Source organism: Sus scrofa, chromosome 4, assembly GCF_054392235.1.
Source record: "Sus scrofa isolate SSC_HxYL_T2T_F1_AM1 chromosome 4, Sscrofa_HxYL_maternal_Yorkshire_Landrace_v2.0, whole genome shotgun sequence".
NCBI classification, from domain to species: domain Eukaryota; kingdom Metazoa; phylum Chordata; class Mammalia; order Artiodactyla; family Suidae; genus Sus; species Sus scrofa.
This window is the reverse complement of record NC_139386.1, coordinates 64826188-64842858: the sequence shown is the minus strand read 5'-3', so window position 1 is coordinate 64842858 and position 16671 is coordinate 64826188. Positions and strand designations below refer to the sequence as shown.

Here is a 16671-nt window from a genome sequence, read left to right as displayed (position 1 = left end):
AATTTAACTTGTACTGATAGGTATTTTATTTCTCAATTTTAAGATGTTTAGTACATTTCAAGATACCATAACAATGATAAGCTCACTTTAATGATGGCAGTCATAGGAAAAAAAAAAGAAATATTGGTCTTGTGTTATTTTAAATGACAAATTAATGTACGTTCTTCTTAATACTAGATCTCAGTCCCAAGCCCTGGTGCAAGCACTGACATAAATGTTAAGAAAATTGCCAGTATCAGTGACGTCTGTGAATCCATGAAACAGCAGCTCTTAGTCTTGGTGGAATGGGCTAAATATATCCCTGCCTTCTGTGAGTTACCACTGGATGATCAGGTATAATTTAAAGAGATTCTGAATGCTTTAAAAAAGTTTTTTGAACTTGGCTAAGTTTTTGCCATTGTCATTGTTCTTTTAATTATATTTGTAGTCGATTTACTATCTTTGACAAAGGTTAAATTATCTTCTGAGAAAAAGATTGGTTTTCTTGTTCAGTCACCTTAATCTATTAAGAGGCAGCCTGTTTAACTTCTATTTTAGGGGTCGTACATATGTATTGATTGGATGAGGGTTGATCAAGCCCGTGTTATTTCCTCCTGAGGTTTAAAGAGCTTAAGTGAGGGAGAAAGACAGAAAGCAGGTATCTGCCTTTGTGAGACAAAGTATGGAAAGAGTAAAAGTTTAAAAGTTTGGGAGGCAAATGGGACACCACGGTCTCTTGGTGTTTACCAGAAGGTGTGCATAAAATTATCCAGAAGTACCAGGCCACTTCTAGAAATCACACAGGTTGTGTGGGTGTCTTTGTAGGCACTTTCATGCAGTTAACTTATATGATTTTGCCTTTAATGTTGTCAGTTTTATCATAGCATTCACTGTGTAAAAATTATAAATATGGTAAGAAAAAAAAAGTCTGTAGAGTTGTGCTCTGAAATCTACAGAAAATAGAATTCAGATAGAGTGATCTCTTCCTAATGTATCCATGTTCATATTGTGTCCTGTGCATATTAAGATATTTTTAGTGAATAGTTAAGAAGTTCCATTTTCTAGTCGATAAAGATTAGATTTATTTTTTTAAGATTCATTTTAAACTCCTCTAAGCAGTATATAATATTTTGTGGATGTAAATAATTTGAAATTTTCCGGATTGAATGAAATATGATATACAATATAACCAGTGTCGATTTTTACACCCTCGGACCAGTGCTCCTTTTATCACTGATACACTAAAACAAAGAAACAATCAAAGGGAAAGGTGCAAGATTGTTTAAAAACCAAAGAAGGGCAAAATATTGACACAACCAAAAATAAAAGTAATCACAGCAAGTTAGCAGTTATATTTCCAGGAGCACATTTCACCTAGTGACAAAAAGAAAATACTGTGAAACCTGAAATCATTCTTAATATGTCCTGTAACTCCCTTCCTGGTATGAGTCATGGTTATGGACATATCATAAAGATAGCTTGGCTCAGAAGGTTATTTCAGAGTGAATAATGCTAAATTGCTAAAACTTACTTGTCTCACCCCAAGCCATATAAGTAAGGTTATGTTATTTATCAGTTTTATATTTTTATTATCATTCTTCTTTAAAAGTTGCTGACATATGTGAAGACTATGATTTAAAAATCGGGAAACTGAAATCCGGTAACTTGTCAATAATAGTTTTGATTTACCAACTAACACTTTAATATTAACAGTATCACATTAATAGCCATGGGTTGGTGAATGTCCATTGGTGAATGTTCAGTGGGTAAGGCACTAGGTAATTAGTTTTCAGTTGCATTATATGTTACATTATTTTATTTAAAGCTCTCAGGAGCTCAGCGGCATGAATTTTATAATCTCCACTTTAATAGTTTATAAAACTGAACCATAGGTCAGTTAAATTCACTCAGCAAATTCATCAAACAAATATTTATTTATTAGAACTATTGTTCAGTTTTAGGCTCTGTAAGTATTGGCACTAAAAATACAGATTACATCACCATTCTCATAAAATTCACATTCTATTTGGGAGAGACAGACAATAAAAATATACAGATCATGAGCAAAGTTAATTCTAGGTGGGGATAAGTTCTATAAAATGACATGGGATGAGTTGTTGGGGAATGACTGGAGATGGGATGGTAACATACTTTAAATTGGGGATTAGATTTTTCCTCAGACCTGGTGGCATGGGGCCAAGCATGTCAGATCTAGGGGAGAAATCATTCTGGATCCAGGAACAGCAAGTTCAAAGGCTCTGAGGGCCGGCATAAAGTGCCCAGAGAAAAATGAGCAGAGACACGGGGGTTGGGTAGGGGGAGCATCGAGCCATCACCTCATGTGAGGCCATGGTTAAGATGTTTGGATTTTATTCTAAGGAGAATAAGAAACCAGTGAAGAGTTTTTAGCAGGGAGTGATATTAAGTGATTATCATTATACAAATATCATCTTAGAAGCTGTCTATCAAGACAGACTTAGGATGGAGGGACCAGAAAGGAAGCAGGAATACCTATTAGCTCTTTGGAGTGTATTGTGTTGGGCCAGGTGAGGAATGAACAAGGCTTGGGCAAGGGTGATAGCAGTAGTGAAGCAGCAATAAGATTTACCACACACTTAGATGTAGGTTCGAATGGACTCTTGTTTTTGACATGAAAAAGCGTTTTGGATGATGGCGCCATTTAATAAGATGATGAAGATGTTAGAGAAGCATCACTTTGATGTGTTCAATTTGAAATGCTTCCTATTCCTCCTACTGATGATGTTCAGAAGGCAGTTGAGCTCATTTGAGAGCTTCCTGCAGAATTAAAGTTTCAATCTAGAAAACCCAGAATTCCCAATCTTCATTTCACTACATCACAAAGCTTGGCTTTGCTTTTGTTTCCTCAGTTTATTAAGTGGAAGAGATCACATTTTTACATATATTTTCTCTTTTAGTTCTCCTAACCACACTTTGAGATTTTTGTCACTATCTCCATTTGATAGATGACCACAAATGAGTCCCAGACATACTGGTTAACTAACATAAGGTTAAACAGGTTGTAAGCGACCAAGCTGGAATGTGAACTCTGATTTGCTTGACTCTATTCCAAACATCATTTACTCCCAAACACTGAACTGTTCTGTTCTTTTTTTCTTCTTCTTCTTCTTTTTTTTTTTTTTTTTTTTTTTGTTGTTGCCATTGTATTGACTTGTTAGGTTTAAAAATTTCAAAAAGTAAAACTCTGTTGACATGCTAAAATAGAAAAATAGAAGGCTTAATAATGACAAGAATCTCTGGCTACTATAGTTTGTTAAAAAAAAAAAAAAGTCCCCATCTTAAAGAACACTAAGTTAATCAGACTCATATTATACAATCTTTTAATCATTACATTTTATAATTAATTGTTAATCTTGGAATTTTTCATTAAGGTGGCACTGTTGAGAGCTCACGCAGGGGAACATTTACTGCTTGGAGCTACAAAGAGATCTATGGCATATAAAGACATTTTGCTTTTGGGTAAGTCTTTCTCTAATTTGAGAACAATTATGCATGCTCCATCCTTCCACTGGGTCTGTTCTGTACTCTGAAGGTACAGGCATTCGTTGACACTGTCAAATGGTGCTGTCTCCTCACAAATTGGACTAATTGGTCAGGTGCTCACTCAAGCCCTGATTTTCCTTGCCTTTATCACAAGCAAGTTCAGAGTGCATTGAGATATTCAGGGTGCATTAAGCTTTAAAAATAAAAGAGAGGAGTTCCCGCCGTGGCTCAGCAGAAACAAATCCAACTAGTGTCCACGAGGATGCGAGTTCAATCCCTGTCCTTGCTCAGTGGGTTATGGATCTGGTGGATCCAGCATTGCCCTGGGCTGTGGTGTAGGTGGCAGATGCGGCTCAGATCCTGCATTGCTGTGGCTGTGCTGTAGGCCGGCTACAGCTCCAATTTGATCCCTAGCCTGGGAACTTCCGTATGTTGCGGGTATGGCCCTAAAAAGCAAAATAAATAACTAAATAAAAATAAGAAAGAGATGTTGCTCAAGAAACATAGTATTGATGTATGTTTACTTCATAGCAGGACAAAGAATTAGTGATTCGTGTCACCATCTTATGAAGGCCCAGGGTTGTTTCCGACACCTTAGTATCTACCTAAAAATTATGGTGTATATTATTTTTTTCTTTGTTTAAAGTCTTATTGAAATAGAGTTGATTTGCAGGGTTGTGATCTTTTCTGCTGCACAACAAAGTGATTCATTTATACATGTTAACACATCCATTCTCTTTCAGATTCTTTTCCCATGTAGATTATCACAGACTATTGGGTAAAGTTCTCTCTTTTAAGGAACATGTTTATTTCTTGTGATCTCGTGAGCTTTGATATGCTACAAAATCCCAAATTTAAGAAAAATTTTGGTGACAGTGTCTGGAAAAATCCTGATAGGAAATAGCAGTACTGCAACAGGCAAACATAGGCTGGGAGGTGGAACATAGAGGGCAGGTAGAATAAGTCACAGAGGGAAAGAGCTTGTGTCTCCATTAAGAAAGTGCTCTTAACTTAGAAAATTAGGTTTCTTATTGAGAGAGCCGATCCCTATACTGCTTATTGACTCTACTTCCCTTTGGTGGTGTGAAATGATGACTAAATAGTCTGCTGTATTTTTGTGACATATGTTGTCCCAAATATAAATAAATTGAACATAATATCCCAATCAGCTACTATTTATTGAGAACTTACTATCTAAAATGTATTGCTTTAAGTTCTTTACACACATATGGACATGGTCTCATTTCATCCTTACAGCAATCCTAGGTCATAGGTAGTGTTATTTTTCAGCCTGTTTTGTGGGTGGAGAAATGAAGGCAGAGAAAGTTTCCCTAAGATCACAAAGCAAGTAAGGAATAGCGGCAGGATCCTAGACCATCTAATGAGACTGTCTTAAAATTCTATTAAATGCTCTCTTACATTTTCAGGACCCCTACAATACTGTTCTCTGTATGCATTTGCATGCAATATACATACAACACAAAACAATTTTGCTACACAGTTCTAAATTGTTTTACCCTAAATCATTAGGCAATTTAACTTTTCATGAGAAGAGCAGGGCTACATTTTTAAAAAACATTTTTGCACACGTTATTATATTGAAGATCGTCTTTGCCCTCAGTGAAAGAATTCAAAATATTCCAATTTTTATAAAACCAAACATAAACATTTAGCTGTTATTTTAGAGGCTAAAATAAGCTTCCAATTTTCTAATATTTTAGAAGCTATGGTATTATCATATTACGGCCAGAGACATTCTAAGGTGCAACGTCTTTACGAATAAGGTGGTCCGGCTTTCTGTCCAATTTCTGAACTCCCTTGAATTCAGCCTTATAAAGTGATCATCCCATCTCTATTTAAAAAAGCCCAAGAGGAGAGAATTTACTATGTGATAAGGCAACTCATGAGAGTATACACACTAATTTTAAAAAAGCAACTTCATCGACTTAGGCTTGTTAAAATTATGTCTCAGTCGTTGTTACACCTACATACTCCTAGACCCCTAAAGGAATGCTGCTTCCAATTCACTGTAAGCCAGAGAGATTCTTTAGGTTTTGTAATTATGCTCATTAATGAGTTAAGGCACTAATAGCTAACTGACATAGTGGAAAGCTAATCGTTATATCTTGTTTCTCCCTTGTCAATAATTAGCTTGTTATTAGTCTGTACTTTAGTATTATCACCAGTGACCGAGGCTGTTAAAATGCATGTGATCATATTATCAATGTTATTGATCCCATCAGTGTTCTTAAGTTTTTCTAACAGAACTAACAATACTATTGACAGAGGAAGTGCCATTCCTATTTCTTCAAGGGAAAAACATTTAAAACGTTGATTTGTAAACATTTAAACAAAATCTGACAGTTTTTGTATGTGTGGAGTGATTATTTTTAATGTTTATTTATGTATTGTTTTACCTAGGAAACAATTACGTTATCCACCGCAACAGCTGTGAAGTTGAAATCAGCCGTGTGGCCAATCGGATTCTAGATGAGCTGGTCCGGCCCTTTCAGGAAATTCAGATTGATGACAATGAATATGCTTGTTTGAAAGCAATTGTATTTTTTGATCCAGGTTTGTTTCCAAAGTTTCATTAAAAATAATTGTAGTGGAAATTAAACTACTTTTTAAAATATGAAAATATTTACTCTCTGAATTCCTTGGTGGCTCAGCAGGTTAAGGATCTGGCATTGTCACTGCTGTGGTATGGGTTTGACCCTTGGCCCCAGAACTCCAGTACACTGGGGTCATGTCCAAAAAAAAAGTACACCCTCTAGTAAGACTGAGTATTTAGACTGCCCTCTTTATTTCTTTATTAGATGCAAAAGGGCTAAGTGATCCAGTGAAGATTAAGAACATGCGGTTCCAAGTACAGCTGAGTTTGGAAGACTACATCAATGACCGGCAGTATGATTCCCGCGGCAGGTTTGGAGAGCTGCTCCTGCTCCTGCCCACATTGCAAAGCATCACTTGGCAAATGATTGAGCAAATTCAATTTGTTAAACTTTTTGGGATGGTTAAAATCGACAATCTTCTTCAGGAAATGTTACTGGGTGGTGAGTATGCTTAACAGTTTCTCTCTTATTTATTAGCTTCCCACAGCGTATTCTAGAACAAACTTGACCTGTTTGCTTTTTGTCTGTGATGTTAATGTACTCAAAAATACAAAAATATTGAGCATATCCAAACCTCCTTTCTTACTCGCTTCCACCACCTTTACTCCACCCCACCCCTTTTTATCTCAATTTCCAGGTCCTTCCAAATATGATAAATAGAAGCATATTTCCTATTTTAGTACTTCTTGGAGTATATTATATTTTCTATGCCTCACCGCCTCTAAAAGCTCTAGGACATAGGAATTGCAACATAACCAAAAAATGCGTATAGTAAATACCTTAAAAATACACTTTCTGCTCCTGAAATAATTAGTTTACACAACCCGATGAGAAGGGAAAAATGGAATTTCATTGCTATAGTAGATGTCGGGCATAATTTAGGAAATCTTTTATTTTGTGTTCTGATCCAGATTAAATTTCCTTGTAAAATCACTTTAATTTTAGGTTCTAGTGCTTAATGTGTTTCTAATGCTATCTTTCTGAAATAAAAGTTGTTTGTTTATGCTACTAGGGTGATTCTAAATACTGTAAACTTGAGGTAAGTGATTCTTGGAATTACCTTAACAACAGGCAGCAAACCTAATGAAACCGCACAGAAGGTCCATTGTTAATATACAATGTAACATGATACAACATTAATCTAGCCAATGTACGTTGAAAGCTGATGTTGTCTTTAATATGGCAGTGGCTCTATTAATTTATTTTTGAATTCCCAAAAAGCACTTTACAAAAATAACAATATTCAAGCTGTCAATCAAAACATTAATTCCAAGGTAACCTTGCTATTCCTGATTAAATATCACTAAGGCAAGCATCTTTTTATCTTCCTTAGGTGCTTCCAGTGATACTAACCATCTCCATCATCCGATGCACCCACATTTATCTCAAGATCCATTAACGGGACAAACTATACTTTTGGGTCCCATGTCAACCCTAGTTCATACAGACCAGATCTGTAAGTACTTGGGCTACTTTTGAATCGTAATATCTCTTAAACTTAATTACCAAGAAAAAGTGGAGTTTGAGGAAAGAATCTAGTATTACCCCCAAATTGTAAAAATTGGACATAATTTCTTTTCCAGGACTGAATTGTGGGAGATTGTGATACTTAGCAAGTCACTTATTCTCCTTAGGTCTGAGTTTGTTCCCTAAAAGGGAAATATGAGTACCTAAATCCTTATACTTCATACGCTCAGGAAGCACAGAAGAATATACAAGCAGTCCTAGCTTTGGTTGACCATAAAAATGACTAAGTTGGACCCATGCAAAGGAAGCACGGTAACACTGGATCCTTAATCCACTGAGCAAGGCCAGGGATTGAACCGTGTCCTCATGGATGCTAGTCGGGTTTGTTAACCACTGAGCCACGATGGGAACTCCCCATGCAAAGGAATCTTAAGAATCAATGAGAAAATTATGATTGCTTGTGACATTTAAATATGTTTGTCAAAACACTAAGAATTATTTATTTATTTTTTTATGCTTGCTCCTATTTTTTCTTTTTTTTAGTTACTCAATGCATTTTATTATATTTATAGTTGTACAATCATCACAACCCAATTTTATAGCATTTCCATCCCAAACCCTAGCGCATCCCCCCATCCCCCAAACGGTCTCCTGTGAAAACCATAAATTTTTCAAAGTCTGTGAGTCAGTATCTGTTCTGCCAAGAAGTTCACTGTGTCCTTTTTTTAGATTCCACATGTAAGTGAAAGCATTTGATGTTGCTGTCTCATTGTCTGACTGACTTCGCTTAGCATAATTTCTAGGTCCATCCATGTTGCTAAAAATGCTGGTATTTCTTTCCTTTTAATGTCTGATTAATATTCCATTGTGTATATGTACCACTTCTTCTTGATCCACTCCTTTGTCCATGGACATTTAGGTTGGTTCCATGTCTTGGCTGTTGAAAATAGTGCTGCAATGAACATCCACAGAGTACATGTGTCTTTTCGACTCATGGTTTTCTCTGGATAGATGCCCAGGAGTGGGACTGCTGGATCAAATGGGAGTTCTATTTTGAGTTTTCTGAGGAATCGCCATACTGTTTTCCACAGTGGTTTCACCAGTGTACAATCCCACCAACAGTGTAACAGGGTTCCTTTTTCTCTACACCCTCTCCAGCACTTATTGATGTAGACTTTTGTTGATGGCCATTCTGGCTGGTGTAAGGTGGTACCTCAGAGTGGTTTTGATTTACATCTCTCTAATAATGAGTGATGTTAAACATCTTTTCATGAAAACACTAATAATTCTTTTAATTATATGTTATAAATATATTGGGAAGCTTAAAATAGCAATTCTAATATTTAGTACACTGTAATTTAAAATATTAGAAACTTGGAGAATTAATATGTTGTCTTGGTAAAACAGATCTGAAGAGTAGTTTCAACAGTGGTTGCCACCTCCTCCAATAACTTATAAGAGGAAGTGAGCATCTTTGGTGAATTTTACTCTTTTGGAAGTTCGGGTTAACTTCCAACATTTTATCCTTTGCATTTTCAATATCCTGAAATGTCTCTGAGAATCCATTTGATGTGACTTTTTTGCCAGTTTCACTTCCTCTGGGATCTCTTTTAACACAATTTGTTTTCCTCATTTATGGTGACAAGTTTTCCTTCACTGAGTTCTTGGATACTTTTAAAAGAATCAAGCAGTGGTGTCAGTGTTTCCATAGTCAGCAGTTCCGTGTCTTCTGTAACTTCATTTATGTTCAACTTCAATTTCACTTCAATCATTATCATTTTTTGTTTCTCTACTGCACATTCATTCCTTTTGGTTAGTTCTCTTTCAACTGTCCATTTTTGCAAATGTCATGTGAATTTATCATTGGGAGAGAGACAAGCAGGTAACACAACTATATGCATTGTAGTCAGTGTGTGAACTGAATGAAATATATTCATTGACCAATGATGGACAGACTGAAGGATGTGATGTGATTGGTCACTGGTCAAAACGCACATTTATTATTTCAGTAATTATTTGTAGACTGAGGAATTAGCAGTGAGCTAACACTATCTCACTAACTAGTTAGTTTGTGTTTACGAACCACTCACAGTTAATTTGAGTTACTGTGCTAACTGAAATTTGAACTATATTTTCCAAAGTCTGGTGCCATTTAACTAAGCTATAATAACTGAAAATTCGTGAATATTAGAATTGTGCGAAGAGAAGACCTTCAGCTTCTTTAGTTCTTTGGACTAATTATGTACTAGGGATCATTAGTAGCTAATTAATATGATATTAATGCAGATTTAACACAAATTTTATTTTTATAAACCACCTTGGAGATTAAAAATCTCTCCTTGACAAAATATCTAGAATTAATTGCTTCTGAATTTATACTAATTAATCCCAGATTCACCTTTGATTTATTCCCTGTAAACACTAAACCAGCCACCTCACTGAGATGTCTTGAGTTATTGAGATGTAATTACTACGATTATCTGTATTGCCTACTAAATTTACAATAGCCCTTACTAGCTAGTTACAGTTTTGTTTTACTCAAATGTCCAGTACAATGTGACAACCATTTAGTGAGTTCAGTCTAATTGCTACCTAGTGGTAGAGAGAGTAGAAGCCACAGAAATGAATGTTCACAATGCTATCCTGTAGATATATATGATGGTAGGTCTATTGTAAATTGTTTCTGAACACAAAGTCCATTGAGTAAATGACAGAGGCAGAAATGAAATTGTTAAAATATGCTAATGATGTACAGTATAGCACATTTATTCTGTGGGCCCTAATGTACTTGAAAGACATTCGTTTGGGACCATTCTTTTTTTTTTTCTTGGAATATGGTTGATTTACAATGTTATATTAGTTTCAGGTGTACAACATAGTGATTCAATATTTTTATAGATTGTATCACATTTATTGGCTATATTCCCTGTGTTGTGCATTACATCCTGGTATCTTATCTATTTTACATCTAGTAGTTTGCACTTCTCAATCCCCTTCTCCTATCTAATTCCTTACCCACTTCGTACTAATAGCTACTAGTTTGTTCTCTGTATCTATGAGTCTACTTCTCCTTTGTTATTTTCAGTCACTTGTTTTATTGTTCAGAATCCACATATAAGTGAAAATATATAGTATTTGTCTTTCTCTGTTTGAGTTATTTCATTAAGTATAATATCCTACAGGTCCATGCATGTTGTTGTAAATGACAAAATTGCATTTTTTTAACAGTTGAGTAATATTATATATAGAGAGATATATGTATCTATCTATCTATCTGTCTATCTATCTATCTATCTATCTATCTATCTATCTATCTATCTATCTATTTATGTACACTACACACACATACACATTCCACATCTTCTTCATCTGTTAATCTGTTGATGGACTTTTAGGTTGTTTCCCTATCTTGGTAAATGTAAATACTGCTGCTGTAAAAAAACATTAAGGGGCATATATCAAATTAGCATTTTTGGGAGTTCCATCATGGCACAGTGGTTAACGCATCCGACTAGGTACCATGAGGTTGCGGGTTTGATCCCTGGCCTTGCTCAGTGGGTTAAGGATCCAGCGCTGACGTGAGCTGTAGTGTAGGTTGCAGACGTGGCTCAGATCCTGCGTTGGTGTGGTTCTGGCGTAGGCTGGCGTCTACAGCTCCAATTAAACCCCGGGCCTGGAAACCTCCATATGCCGAGGGAGCGGCCCTACAAAAGGCAAAAAGACCAAAAAAAAAAAAAAATTAGTGTTTTTGTTTTCTTCAGTTTAGTTTTAATTTTTTGAGGGACCTTCACACTGGACCATTCTTAGCAAGAAAATGTTACCATTTTCATGTAATTAATAGTCAATAACAGAGCGAGCCCATCCCAAAAGCACACCAAAAAGTCTTGTCTCTTAGAGATCAGTTATTTATAAACTTGGAAAATAAAACACATTAACAACACATTAAACATTATAGACAACTGGCAAGAAAGCTTAAAATTTTGCTCGTGGTTGAATCCTTTACTTTTTAAATGCTAGTTTTCTAGTATTTTAAAAGCCTATGACTAACCCTAATCATTTTAGAACCACATCATCAAACTTTTCATTGTTATTTTACCTCTTTCAACATAATATTTAAGAGACTAATTTGTAAAGGGCAGCTTTATTTTGCCTGTGCTTATTTGGAACAGTTAATATTTTACACAAAGCAAAACATTAAACACAAGCACACACAAAAATTTAAGTTCATGTTTACTTTTTTGGTCTTTTAGAGCAGACTACTGCACTATTTGATCTATCCTAAATACATATATATTTGTATGTATTTAGCCACAGCAACATGGGATCTGAGCCGTGTCTATGACCCACAACACAGCTCACAGCAACTTGGATCCTTAACCCACTGAGCAAGGCCAGGGATCAAACCTGCATCCTCATGCACACCAGTTGGGTTCTTTACACAACAGGGACTCCTAGAAATAATTTTTAAGCAAATTTGGTGATTCTTTTGTTAATTAAATTATATCTAAAAATGTTATTTTTAAGTAATTGCTAATTCATACTTAATTATATAAAGTTGATATATTTAAAAAAAAACAGGCAAAAGGGACTGTTCTCTTCTTTCTATATATTTTTTAAACTGTTCAGAAAACCAATGGATAAAGTTTGCAATGCCCCATTCTGATCATCAAACATTTTCTATTTCTTCTGTTAAATATATGGAGTAATAATAAATATAAGTACTAAACTATTTCAAGTTTTTAAAAGTTAGAGAATGGCTCCTAGATTATTTTATTTTATTTTTTATTTTTTGTCTTTTGTCTTATGTCTTTTTAGGACCACATCCATGGCATCTGGAGGTTCCCAAGCTAGGGGTCTAATCAGAGCTACAGCTGCCGGCCTATGCAACAGCCACAGCAATGCCAGATCTGAGCTGCGTCTGTGACCTACACTACAGTTCATGGCAATGCCAGATCCTTAACCCACTGAGCAAGGCCAGGGATCGAACCCGAAACCTCCTGGTTCCTAGTCGGATTCGTTTCTGCTGCGCCAGGATGGGAACTCCTTTTTTAATTTATTTTTATTTATTTATTTATTTATTTTTTCCCCTTAGATTATTTTATAATACGGCAAAAATTTGCCAATTCAAGGAAATACTGTTATAGACAATGAAATATTCTAATTGTAACATCTTTTTTAAATTACTCAGTGACCTTTGCATTGATAGGGAAAGCCAAGGTCAATTGTAATAGAATAATTTTGAAGTGACCAAGCTAGTATTTTTCAGATGCTTTTAACTACAGCATAGATTTCAAAGCATCTGAAAAGTTATCTTGCCTTAATTTTTTTATGTCATCTAATGAGTTAGTGAAATCTAAACCAATCATGTTTTATGTGCTGTTTTGATTGCAAGTATTGTTAACATTTGTTTTCTAAGATTTTGGGGAAAAACTAGCTTTCTGTTCATTCTTTTCATTTTAACTCTTTTCTGCTGGGTTTATGAGAGACTCAGATGCTCATAAATGCTATCAAGAAAGGCAGGAAGGTCCTGCTGTCATACAGTGTGTTAAGAATCTGACTGCAGTGGCTTAGGTCACTGCGGAGGTGTGGGTTCAATCCCCAGCCTGGCACAGTGGGTTGAAAGGATTGGTGTTGACATAGCTGTGGCTTGAATTCAGTCCCTGGCCCAGGAATTTCCATATGCCATGGGTGTAGCCATAAAATAAAAAGAAAGAAAGAGAGACAGGAAAGAAGGAAGAAAATGAAGGTAGAAAATACCCATTGACTATCAAGATTTTTAAATATGATCTAATTTAATGCTATTTAAGGAGGTAAGATGGGAGTGCATCTCCAATGGTATGTAAATGACCTGATAATGTCTTATAATCACTACTTTGTATACAGTCTTTTAAAACATATCCAAAATAAAGTAATGCATATTGGTGCCATGCAGGATATAATGGGATGGGCCAGGGTGACTGTCGCCATTACATACAATTCTTTGATTCTTTTTTAGCAACTCCTGAAACCCCACTTCCTTCCCCACCTCAAGGCTCTGGACAAGAACCTTACAAAATAGCTGCAAACCAAGCTTCAGTCATCTCTCATCAGCCTCTCTCCAAACAAAAGCAATTGTGAGAATATGTTTACTTCTGAACGGCACTGCATAAATGTGAAATGTTGTTGGTCTTGAAATATCTCAGGATAGCACTTTTGCCAAACTTTCAGCCAAGGCTTCTTCATGGTGCTGTTATAAGATGGTATCCTCTATTCTTGTTTATATGCTCATTTTGTTTGTTGTTGCTATTGTTTGAAAGCTTTAGATGCAATCAGTGTATATCTGAGTTTTGATATGTTTGTACAGTATATTTTTTCCACCTTCCTTTGTACTGTGCCTGAACCAGTTGAATCTTATGTATACCTTTCATTTGTTGTCTTATTATTAATTTAAATGTGTAAATAATTGCTTTATGGTGATGTGATGTAGAACTAAGGACTCTTTTTGAAGAAGAACAGTAGATCAGAAATCCCAGATTAATATTAATTGAACCATTTTTTTTTTTATAATTTCAAACCTTCAAATCTGAAAGATTAAGCGTTGCTGTAGAATAGGATGTATTTCTTCAAAGGAGGATTACTTATGGTTATCCTGTGTCTAAAAAGCACCTTTTTAGCCCACAGTGAAATATGCCTGTGTAGAGTTTAGAAAATTATAAATAGGCATTCCAAAGATGACTAAGGTATTCCTTGAACTCTGCCTATATTTGAAGATGTATATTAAAATAAAATGTGTTAGTTTTATCAGTTAGGATACAGGCTAAACTGTAAAAGAGTAACCCTTCAAAGGGTGGCTCAATCAAGGCATACATTTATTTCTCTCTCCTAAGACAATATAGAAGTAGTCATCCATTGACTAGAACTTGGCACATGTCCACATCTAATTCTCAGGGAGGCTGGGAGTGTAGTCTGTAGGTAGAAAGCCTGGTGCCAGCTAAAACTGTACATCTCTGGGCTTCTGATAGTGGGAGATGATTTTGCCATCTGTCACACACATGTTGCCTCATTTAATCCTCATAGCAACCCTGTAAGAGAGGTATTATTATCTTTCGTTTATAAATAAACCTTTAGCTTAGAGGGTTTAAGTAATTTAACCAAAGTTTATTAACCTAAGGAGTAGGAGTGCCACATTCAAGCCCAGGTCTGGTTAACTTTCACAAGAATAATCTTTGGTTTGGAAGGCAAGTGTGAGCTTCTTACTGTGGTTCTTAAATATATGCAGTTGAGTGATCATTGAATATTATCCATTGGGTTCCCTATAACTCATATTTATATGTCAACAAGTGTAAATTTGTTGCAGCATGAATAAGAAAACACTTTTGTACTTTCAGTAAGTCTTTCCTCTAAAAAGAAATCTTTTAAATGGATTAAAGAAAATAAAATATATACCAAGGAGGTTATGATGAAAGCAAAAACAAATTTAAATCACTAACTCAGCATATTTTCAAAAATCAGTGGACTGAGAATTATAGTTCATTGGAGCCTCAAACTATTTGATATTATCTAAAGCTGCAGCTTATTTAAAAACAAGTGATGGGCTGCCTCAAGAAACAGCAGTATTTCTTTCTCTCTCCCTTACACACACACACATTTATTTGCTGAAGCAGGGAAAAACTGGTTTAGTAATTATTAATGATATAAAAAAGGTTTCCCCACTCTGAGAGACTGCATTAAATGATTTTTACAGAACCTTTCAAAATTTCTAAGATTATGATTTCATAGTCCCTACCTACCCTGAAAGTAAAAATCTTCTGTTAACTTTAACCAACTTATGAACTCTTAAAATGGAAAAATGATTACATAGAAACTTCATTGATTTAATAGAGTCAATAAAGTTCCTTTAAGAGCTGGACCTGGAAACCTTAAAATATATCTTTGAGAGAGTGAGAACAGAAGAAAATTTTAACTTTGCTCTTCCTTTTTAATTTATGCTAGTGTCTCTATTTCATGAATAAAAATGCTTTTGATTTTTATAAGAGGAAATATATTTTGTAGTTTTCTGTTTAATTTTTTGTGTGTCCTCTTGGAAGATAGTAAAAAAACCTTTAAAATATAAAACATACATCATTTTAATGAACACTCTAACTTATCTGCATATATTTACTAAACAGCCATGTTTTAGAAAATATTGCCAACAAATTTGTTTTAATGACTATAGTCAGGGGATGTGTAATATAATATTTTGTATACTTAACTGCCAAAAATGCTGGACAAAGGAGAACTGAAGTTTTCAGCATATTTTCAAGATGTTGATAAGGAAAGTTATAGCTTTTATATAGCACACTACTTTTTTTCAGGTAATAAAAAGGAATAATTTATTGTCGAATAATGATTCATTTTATAAATGCAAAATTATTTTTATAAATTTCATTGTTGAAAATCAAAAATTACTAGATTTTTTTAAATGTTAAATTATAATGAGATTAAAATATTTCTAAACTGTGATACCATGTTGTTTCACTAAACTTTCTAAATAAAAATTGAGAAAAAAAAATATTGAAGTGTGATGCTTCATTATGGTTCAGACAAGATTTCATAAATTTAGAGATACCGATGATATATTTTATGTGGTTATGTAATTAAATTTATGTAGAGTTTGCAAATGTTAGTCTTTAGAGGCCAGAAAAAAATTCATTAGCACATCTTCAAATGATCATATAGTTGGTCACTGATTGAAGGGAGAATCTTCACATTTGTACTTTAATTATGTTGTTTTACTTGAAAGTTTTGTCAACATAATTTAAAAAGATGACCTAGGCGGGCTTAAACACTGTACACGTAAATGTGGCATATAAATTTTTAACCTAAATGTTTTAATGGCTGGTACCCTTTGTTCACATTTCAAGCTTCTTTGTAAAGTCTCTTATGTTATGAAGACCAATGATTTTACATTTGTAGAATTCTACTAGGTTTTACTTTATTTTCATTCTTAACAGGGTAGTATGTGTACATCATTTTAAAACCCAAGTTATATTTAACGTGTAAAGTGAAAACCTGTAGTCCTGCTCTTCATGTTCTGCTCTGTAGTAACTATATTCAATTATTGCAGCTG

The 16671-nt window shown here is 34.8% G+C and overlaps 1 protein-coding gene across 4 annotated transcripts in view; it reads left to right on the top strand.

Moving 5' to 3' along the window:
* HNF4G (hepatocyte nuclear factor 4 gamma) overlaps window positions 1–16064 on the top strand; it is a 131328-nt gene extending 115264 nt beyond the window's left edge. For all 4 annotated transcript variants that reach the window (XM_085021212.1, XM_021089183.2, XM_021089184.2 and 1 more), the window contains 6 exons: window positions 178–333; window positions 3390–3477; window positions 5923–6075; window positions 6321–6557; window positions 7450–7572; window positions 13579–16064. In XM_085021212.1, coding sequence (XP_084877338.1) covers window positions 178–333; window positions 3390–3477; window positions 5923–6075; window positions 6321–6557; window positions 7450–7572; window positions 13579–13700 — 879 coding nt within the window. In that variant the 3' untranslated portion in view covers window positions 13701–16064. The remainder of the gene's footprint in view (window positions 1–177; window positions 334–3389; window positions 3478–5922; window positions 6076–6320; window positions 6558–7449; window positions 7573–13578) is intronic.
* Window positions 16065–16671: the final 607 nt, after the last annotated feature.